General features: G+C 47.0%; 1 protein-coding gene across 2 annotated transcripts in view; it reads left to right on the forward strand.

Moving 5' to 3' along the window:
- Positions 1 to 10000, forward strand: part of ltbp1 (latent transforming growth factor beta binding protein 1) — a 143094-nt gene that overhangs the window by 124212 nt on the left and 8882 nt on the right. For both annotated transcript variants that reach the window (XM_062519278.1, XM_062519279.1), the window contains 3 exons: positions 2435 to 2593; positions 3745 to 3834; positions 6364 to 6492. In XM_062519278.1, the coding sequence (XP_062375262.1) occupies positions 2435 to 2593; positions 3745 to 3834; positions 6364 to 6492 (378 nt within the window). The remainder of the gene's footprint in view (positions 1 to 2434; positions 2594 to 3744; positions 3835 to 6363; positions 6493 to 10000) is intronic.

The following is a 10000-nucleotide window of genomic DNA, read 5'->3' on the forward strand; positions in this document are numbered from 1 at the left end:
ACGGGAGAGAAATCATTTCCATGTGTTTGCCATCGAGATTGGGCTGTTTTGTCTGCACCACAGAGGAGAGGGGGTGTAGTCTCTGGGTTGGCTGGTGGGGTTGTGGTGGAGTTGTTTGTGTGTGTGTATGTGTATGTGTATAGGTGCGTAGGTGTGTGTGTGGGCGTGTGTGTGTGTGTGTCTGTGTGCGTGCGTGTGAAGGGAGAAGGTAGGAGCGTAATTACCTGAAGAGAATGCAGAGGTGAAAAATGTCAGAGTGTACCAATCTCCAAGGGAAGGCTCACAGAAATACCCAATTGCTCCAGAGGATATTTTGTGTGTGTGTGTGTGTATGTGTGTAGGGTGGATAGTTTATGAGATGAGGAGTGTGTTGTTCTTGTGTTCTCCAGGTATATCATTATATGTCTTTCTCTGTGTGTGTGTGTGTGTGTGTGTGTGTGTGTGTGTGTGTGTGTGTGTGTGTGTGTGTGTGTGTGTGTGTGTGTGTGTGTGTGTGTGTGTGTGTGTGTGTGTGTGTGTGTGTGTGTGTGTGCGCGTGCGCGTGTGGTGTGTGTGTATAGGGTGGATAGTTTATGAGATGAGGAGTGTGTTGTTCTTGTGTTCTCCAGCTATATCATTATAGTTCTGTGTGTGTGTGTGTGTGTGTGTGTGTGTGTGTGTGTGTGGTGGATAGTTTATGAGATGAGGAGTGTGTTGTTCTTGTGTTCTCCAGCTATAATAGTTCTGTGTGTGTGTGTGTGTGTGTGTGTGTGTGTGTGTGTGTGGTGGATAGTTTATGAGATGAGGAGTGTGTTGTTCTTGTGTTCTCCAGCTATATCATTATAGTTCTGTGTGTGTGTGTGTGTGTGTGTGGTGGATAGTTTATGAGATGAGGAGTGTGTTGTTCTTGTGTTCTCCAGCTATATCATTATAGTTCTGTGTGTGTGTGTGTGTGTGTGTGTGTGTGTGGTGGATAGTTTATGAGATGAGGAGTGTGTTGTTCTTGTGTTCTCCAGGTATATCATTATAGTTCTCTGCTACAGATGTGCTCTCAGACTTCAATGCGATGGCATCCATCATCAGAGCCCATCCATCTAGAAGGGTTTAATTGTCTCTTTGTTGAAGACACGCAGGCCAAATGCCCCATTACAGGAGAGAGAGCAGGACTAAACAAAGAAGAGAGTATGTGGGACACGTGTGTGTGTGTGTGTGTGTGTGTGTGTGTGTGTGTGTGTGTGTGTGTGTGTGTGTGTATGGGTGTGTGGGTGTGTGTGTGTGTAGGTGTGTGTGTGTGTGTGTGTGTGTGTGTAAAAAGACTGAGACATTGTAAGCAGCATGCACAAGGGAATGTGTGCTGTGTTTATTTGAGAGTGTGTGTTTCCATGAGCGTGTTTATGTGTCTGTGTGTACTAGGCTGTGTGTGTGTGTGTGTCTGTGTGAGAGAGAGAGAGAGAGCGCAAGAGTGCGATAGAGAATCACACTAGAGACCCATCCCTCCAGGTTTCTCATCATTAATATTATTACCAATCTGCTGTGCAAGTCTCTGCAGGAGCAGTGCTGTGTTTGTGTGTGTGTGCATGTGTGTGTGTGTGTGTGTGTGTGTGTGTGTGTGTGTGTGTGTGTGTGTGTGTGTGTGTGTACGTGTGCTTGCGTGTGTGTGTGTCTGTGCCTGTGTGTGTGTGTGTGTGTGTGTGTGTGTGTATGTGTGTGCGTGCGTGTGTGCGTGCATGCATGCGCGTGTGTGTGTGTGTGTGCCCAGGGTGCAGTAAGGAGATCCTCTGTGGCTTTGCCTCTTTATTAGTACCTGTGTCAGTGCAGCTGGGCTGGATGGATGGGCTCTGGCTCCCTCCCCCCCCCATGTGGCACACTAATCAACACCCCCACGGACTCAGGCCCAGGATTGTTTACTAATATAGCGTTACCCGAATGTATCCTTATACGTGATACTCTGATGAAGGCCTAGTGCCAAGACGTCAGCCGCACATTAGTCAAATAAAAGTGGTGATTCTAAAGCAGCAGTGTTGCGCTTTTTCCCTGTACTTCTTGAAGAATCCTTGGTAACACTTTATATCAAGACACACATATTCACCATTAATTAGCTGCTTACTAACATGTGTATTAGTAGCATACTAGCCATTTGTTAGTCATTATAAGTCACTAATTGATACCTTATTCTGCAAGACCTCATTCTACCCTTACTAGACTCTTAGTTAAGAATTTCCCCTATGTAAGCTCCTAATTACCCCTTATTCATAGTAATTAAATAAGTTGTTGCATTCGTTAAGTTTGTACAATATGAAAGTATGAGTATTCTGTCTATTTCATAGCTCCATATTCAGTCTTCCACACAGAGGGCGACTTGTAACGGTAGGGAGAATGTTGTCGTCCTTGATGCTGGCCGAAAAGTGTCCGACTCTCCTTCCTCCCTAATGTTGTCCCTCGTCTTCCTCATCAGGCTCGGTGGAGAGGAAGGAGTGCTACTACAACCTGAACGACGAGAACCTGTGCGACAACGTGCTGACCACGAGCGTGACCATCCAGGAGTGCTGCTGCACGCTGGGCGCTGGCTGGGGAGACAACTGTGAGGTCCACCCCTGCCCCATCCCCGGCACAGGTCAGTCCCATGGCCCTAGTGGGGGGCTCTAGTTACCTCCGCCAAGGAGGTTATGTTTTCATCAAGGTTTGTTTGTTTGTTTGTCTATCTATCTGTCTGTTTGTTCGCAAGATAACTCAAAAAGTTATGGATGGATTTCGATGAAATGTTCAGGGAAGGTCTGAAATGACCCAATGAAGAAACGATTACATTCTGGCGGAGGTTTGCGCTCTCTGAGTGCTTTTCTAGTTAGTCATGCTTCTAGAACGCGCTACTGTATGTAAATAAAAGTGGCTTGACTTGACTTGACTTGACTTGACTTGACTTGACTTGACTTGACTTGACTTGACTTGACTTGACTTGAATAGACTAGCTTTTATTGCAATTGTATATAAAAATACAACGAAAATCCTCTGTACTGTACTGTGCTTGAATCTTGAAGAGAGTAATAGATAATCAAACACACAGTTCCACTCAAACACTACGTTACTGTACGTGTAAGCAATATGCACGTGCTCTATCAGCCATGCAAAAGTAGACATACAGTACAGTACAGTATGGCCTCCACCTCTCCTTCCAGGGAGACGGTACAACGCGCCGCTGATCCGGAAAAACATTTACAAGAAATTCTTCATCCCCTCTGCAATAGCCATCTGACTAACACAGAATAAACACTCCACAGCCTCGGCCTTGTATCTCAGTATGAATGTCTTGTAAATGTGAGCCTTGTCAAAGAAACATTTCTGTAACCTTTTGGAGCAGACAATAAAATATCTCTAATCTAATCTAGTCTAATCTAATCATTGTGCATACCCCTAGTGTAGGACAAAAACTGTCAGTAAATGTTTAAAAGGTCTGCACACTTTGAGAATATTTTCCTTTTGTTTTGTTTTATCCTGTTGGCTTTTACTTTAGCAGTTACTTACAGTACATACAGTATGGCATCATAAAAGTTATTCAAAAAGATTTTGAGATGTATGTCTGGATACTGTTGGTAAAATGAAACATGTTTTGATATATGTTGCTATTACATATATATGTTGTATATACAAATTACAGTTAAAAAAAAACAGCGTTGAAAGCTTTAATGGGAAAATATGTTTTGTTGAGTTCATTGGGTTTGTTTGAAGAGAGGTCCTTCATCTGATCAGTGGGTGTCGTGCTGTTTTCAGATCAGTTTGCCAAGATGTGCCCGGCGGGCAAGGGCAAAGTTCCCAGTGGAGATGATGTGTTCGGAGTGGCCTCAGTCGATTCCTTCAAAGGTATGTACAGTATATTGAGGTGGCGATGTGTGTGTGTGAACAGGTTCCCTTTTTGTGTGTGTGTTTGTGTGTGTGTGTGTGTGTGTGTTTGCTTGCTTGTGGATTTGTGTTGTGTGCTGTTTGTTTGTTTGATTGTGTGTGTTTGTGTGTGTGTCTGTCTGTGTGTCTGTGCATGTGTGTGTGTGTTTGTGTGTGTGTGTGTGTGTCTCTCTCTGTATGTGCATCAATATGTGTTATTTGTCCGTCTATTTGTGTATATGTGTTTTTTGCAAAAATCTGTTATACCCATAGTGCATACATACACCACACACAGACACTCATACACACACACACACACACACACACACACACACACACACACACACACACACACACACACACACACACACACTCAGACACACACCCTCATTCCCATAAATAGAGCGTTAAATGTGGAGGCTCATTCCCGTCCATGCTCCGGGTGCCTGACCACCGTGGCTGGATATAAAGCTCCCAGATGGCCGGAGGCTGCGGTCAGAACCCAGGCGGCCTCATCATATGCTGCACGCTGCCCCTCCACTCTCCGCCTCCCTGAGCACTGCGCTATCAGACAAGCACCTCCTGCTCCCGCTGGGTGTGTGTGTGTGTGTGTGTGTGTGTGTGTGTGTGTGTGTGTGTGTGTGTGTGTGTGTGCGTGTGTGTGTGCGTGTGCATGTGTGTATATGTTTGTGTGTGTGTCTCTCTGTGTGTGCGTGTCTATGTCTCTGAGTGTGTGTGTGTGTGTGTGTGTGTGTGTGTGTGTGTGTGCGTGCGTGTGTGTGTGTGCGTGCATGTCTGTGTTTTATGTTTATATGGTTGTGTGTGTGTGTGTGTGTGTGTGTGTGTGTGTGTGTGTGTGTGTGTGTGTGTGTGTGTGTGTGTGTGTTTGTGTGTCAGCTTTGTTTGGCCCTGTGGAGTCTCAGACACAATACATAAAAGTCAGACTTCAGAGGAACAGGCATGGGTGCAGGCGTGTGTTTGTGAATGTGCAGACATTTGTTTGTGCGTCTGTCAGTGTGAGTGGTGGTGTATGTGTATGGTTTTACTAAGTGTACTAAGTGTGTGTGTGTTTGTGTGTGTGTGTGTGTATGTGTGCGCATGGTTTAATGTGTTTGTGCCTGTCCGTGTGTGTGTGTGTGTGTGTGTGCGTGCAAAAATATTGAAATATTGTATATTGTTCTTTTACCAGCACATGTTTATGAGTGTGTGCCCAAATAAGTACAGTATGTGTGTGTCTGTTCTGACTCTGTAATAGTTTCTGATTGTGTCTGCATGTGTCGTTGTGGCCATGTGAGTGTGTCTGTGTGTGTGTGTGTGTGTGTGTGTGTGTTTGGAAACATATGACCTCCACATGTTTCGTCTGCACCGCGGCCCAATCACCCTGCCACAAGCACTGGCTAACCGCCCCCCCCCCCCCCCCCCCCCCCCCCCCACACACACACACACACACACACACACACTCACCCTCTCCCTCTCACGGAAAGCCTGTGTCAGGGCCGCCTAATTCACTGAGTTAATTTATGGAGGCAATAAGAGTCTGGTTGAGGTCAGACTGGCACAGAACTGCCTGAGTGTGGTGCAGCTGCAACAGGAGAAGGAGAGAGAGAGAGAGTGAGAGAGAGAGAGAGATAGAGAGAGGGGGGGGGGAGTAGATAGTGAAGAATCCGGGGGAGTAGAGAGTTAAGCAGCGAGAGAGACAGTGAGAAGAGAAGGGAGAGAGAGATAGAGGGGAGAAGAGAGAGAGAGGGAGAAAGAGAGATATGGATATGGTAGGAGGTGGGAAGGAGATAGAGAGTGAGACGGACAGTGTCGGACGGCAAGCCTCCAAGAACATTTCCTGTGCATCAGCCTGGATGTGTCTTCAATTAGCAAGTCTGTTTGCAAAGCTGATTGCATTTTCAGTTGTAAATTTGGACAGAGATCCTCGCAGGATCTCTCACACACACACACGTGTGAAGGCCATCATCTTTCTATCAGATGTTTCATCACGTTTCCTCACCAGCACTTCAGTTGGACGTCTTTAAGTGGAGTTGTGTCGTTATTAGTTACAGTGAATATGATATGAGTACAGTGTTGACTAAGTCTGACATCTCACCATCTGCTGCAAACCCATACGATAGCCATCTGTAGTGTCAAATTCAACTGATGTTTCTGTTGCCCATTTCATAAACTTTCAGAAACTAATGCCATAGCAAGAGTTTACGTGTATGTGTGCGTGTCCAGTGTGCTGAGTGTCTGTACAGTCTGTGGAGTGTGTGTGTGTGTGCAGTGTGCAGAGTATGTGTGGAGTGTGTGTGTGCAGTGTGCGGAGTATGTGTGGAGTGTGTGTGGAGTGCATGTGGAGTGTGTGTGTACAGTGTATGTACAGTAGTATGTGTGGAGTGTGTATCTGTACAGTCTGTGGAGTATGTGTGGAGTGTGTGTGTGGAGGGTGCGGTCAGTGTGCCGAATGTGTGTTAAAGCGTGCATGCTAAGCCGCACTGTTGACCGCTGTCTTCCTGCCCGCTGTAGATGCGGATGAGTGTGCCCTCTTCGGCTCAGAGATCTGCAAAGGAGGCTTCTGCCTCAACCAGGAGAGGACGTACGAGTGCTACTGCAAGGCCGGACTCTTCTACGACGACGTCAAGCTCGAGTGCATCGGTGAGTACAGTACATCTGGAGTGACCACTGGTCAGTTTCAAATCCCTCTCCAACACAGCTACGCATTAAAGACGCACAGACTCTGACGAAGATGCAATCAACATCGAAACGTTAGTCTTTTGCTGTGGACCATTGCATTAAAAAAACGTCTAATAAACTGTACTGCTTCGGTATCTTTCTCTCTTTGAACAGCTACGCGTACAGTTGTTGATGCAGATGTTGTGCTCCAACAGGTGTTGGATTAATGCTTTTGTCCTTTTGTCCTGAAATAAATCAGGAAAGTGCCTTTTCTGGCCAAAAAAAAAAGAGACAAAGATTTGTTGCATCAGCTTTATTACAGATCTTAAAACAGGAATCTGATATCTCCTTCCAGGTGTGTGACTTTTGGGAGCTATCAGCTATACATGCATACACGTGACCACATATATTTTCTTACCTTTCTATCTATTTTATTTCACTGTTGTGCACAAGCAAATATACTGTAATTTCAGCATGTTGAGTTTCTGGACTCGACCAGGTAGAAGGCCCTTGAAGACAGTTTTATCACACAGAGATGGGAAACCCAGCTTCAGAAAGTACAGCTCCTACCACATGTTTGCTACAACCTTTCACTAAATCAGCTGATTCTCATTAGCTGAACTCCAGCCAGGTACATGAGGGAATTCATGAAATCATCTGTTTTAGATGCACTGGTAGAACCAAAACAAGGTTGGACCTTAACTCTCTGAAGCCAAGTTTCCCATCTCTGCTATTATATGCAAAATACACACGTATGACCCTTTAAAGCATGTGCTTATGGGAAAGTCCACATTTTACCCATCCCATATGTTCCCAATCCCATATGTTTGCTGCAACCTTTCACTAAGCCAGCTGATTCTTATCAACCTAAGCATCAGCCAAATGAAATGAATAAGTATCGGTCTTAACTCTAGCCAAGCAGATAGCGAATCACCTGTTTTAGATGCACAAGGTTACTTTCCGCAGCCAGCGGTGCGTTGAATATCGCAAACATGGGCGAATGTTTGCAAACAGGTTTGTGTTTGCCTTGAGAGTTTTTGGCAAACACTCGCAAACAGTCTGAGGAGATACTTCTCTGTGAACATAGTACTGCGGAGCTTGACTGGAGCTGGATGAAGTGTTACTGTTACAGTGGAATTGTCTGCAACAACTCCTTCAACAATCGTTCGTGATGTTTTTGGTGAGACATATAGCCTACACTCCTCAATCAAGCTTTACCAGTCAAACCAACCTCTTTAAGAAGTGATATATCCCCTTGAGACCAAAGAGCACCTGCTATCGAGACACACATACCAGTGACGCACTTCAGACCACCAACCTTTTTAGTTATTTGAGGATATAAACAAATCGTTCAAATTGAACTGTTCAAAGAAAACATGTTTGCCAGGAACGTTCCGGAATGTTTACCGATCGTTCCGGAATGTTCACCGAAACCTCAGGTTTCCCACCCCTCTACGTGTATGCCCCTTTAAAACACACATGCATGATTATTATAGATTTGCAGCTGCACCCCTTATTGAGTTCATACCAGTCCATAGACGAGGGTAATGAGCACCGCTGGCCCTCTCAGAGATGGTCAAGCTGTTTATCTGAATGGCCAGTACTTACGTGGTTTTGGAAAGGCTTCCTCTAAGCACATCTGACCATGCTGCGTGGTAGCAGAGGGGTAACAGAAGCCTGCTCGCCCCGCCGCACTGCTGCGTTGAGCTGGAGCTGAGCCTGCGTCAGAAACCTGCGCTGCCGGGAGCTGGTGGCTCGTATAAACATCCAGGCAGGCAGACCAGGCCAGGCAGGCAGTGCAGGCAGTGCAGGCCGGGCGGGCGGCCATGGCCCCGTGGCCGGAGGGTGGCTGAGGTCAGGTGCGGGTGAAGGGGAGGGTGCGGAGCCGTCTGCCCAGGCTTTGTGGTGGAGCGGGCCGGTGGTGGCATGAGGCGCGGGCAGCAGCAGCAGCAGCAGCAGCAGGTCCCCTCCGAGGTGTCCTCTGCCAGCGGCCCTCCCAAAACCGCCACCCACAAGGACCTGGCACTGCCCAGGCCAGGGGGAGTGGAACCCAGGCCCCTTTTGGCTGGGTTGAGCCTAGCCCAGCCCAGCCCAGCCGCCCCAGTCCGACCCAAACGCGGTGTGGCGCGGTGCGTTGTGGTACAGACGCCCCAGGCCCCAGAAAAACCTCCACCCCAACCCCCCCCCCCCCCCCTCCACCCCGTCCCCTGGACGTAGCCAGGGCCAGGCCCCTTTCAGCAGCGGCGGCAGCGGGCGCACGGGGCCCGGGGACAGCATGCCTGTGGTGGCCGCCCGCGGGGTTCCGCCACATTTACTTCAGATTATTTTGACAGGACGGGACTGGACTGGGTGGAGCACTGGACTCGCCTCCCGAGCCTGCTGCCTTGCCCTACCTCTGTTACGCATGCAGCCTCGAGAGAGAGAGAGAGAGAGAGAGAGAGAGAGAGAGAGAGAGAGAGAGAGAGAGAGAGAGAGAGAGAGAGAGAGAGACACACACACACACACACACACACACACACACACACACACACACACACACACACACACACACACACACACACACACACACAAACACACCACAGGATGTAACCCACATATTTATAAGCGGGACTGAAAAAAAAAAGAAAAAGCAGGTATGGATCGACAGACGGATATTTTTGAAAATATTGCGTATCGGGTGAAAAGATTATTTCGGCTCGGCTCTTCAGGAAAACCATTTGCGCTGTGTTTTTTTTACTCTTTTCATTTCCTCAGCAATTATAATACCGCAAACCTGGTGTGTGTCTAATGCATGTGCTGTGCCGGCATATTTCAGACGTATACACTTATGCACACACATATAAACGCGCACATAAATGCACCCATACACACACACACACACACACACACACACACACACACACACATACACACACTCACTCCTTCCATAACGGGATTGCTTTCCTACACACCTGCATGTGGTAGCACATAGCATTGGTTTCAGCCACAATTTGACCAAAGCGAGCGTCTCATGGCTCTGCGATGCCACAGCTATTTAAAACTGATTTCTCATTTGATCTGTGTGAGCAGAGTGTTTTTATGAGGCTCTGAGTCACTGGGTCTGGAACAGGTCACCTCGTCCCAGGACCCGGGCTTTTCTCAATGGTGTTTTTGTGTGTGTGAAAATGGGTTATTATGGCCTTCAGCTCAGAGGCTACAGTCTTGGACTTATGAGTCAGAAGACTGTGTGTGTATGTGTGTGTTTGTGTGTGTGAGAGAGAGAGTATGTGTGTTTTTTTGCACATGCTGAAACTTATCTCTCCTGTTTGCTTTGCGTGTTTCTTCTGATCATTAAGCACAAAATTTTAAAAAGTGCCTGTTACACAAATCAGTAGCTCTTTAACACCTCCATCTCTCTTTCCCTCCCTCTCTTTTCTCTTCTTTTTGTTCTCCATCATTCCCTTTCTTCTCTCGTTCATTCCCCTCATCCAATCCACCACATTAAAATTCA

This window comes from Sardina pilchardus, chromosome 18 (genome assembly GCF_963854185.1).
Source record: "Sardina pilchardus chromosome 18, fSarPil1.1, whole genome shotgun sequence".
Classification (NCBI taxonomy): domain Eukaryota; kingdom Metazoa; phylum Chordata; class Actinopteri; order Clupeiformes; family Clupeidae; genus Sardina; species Sardina pilchardus.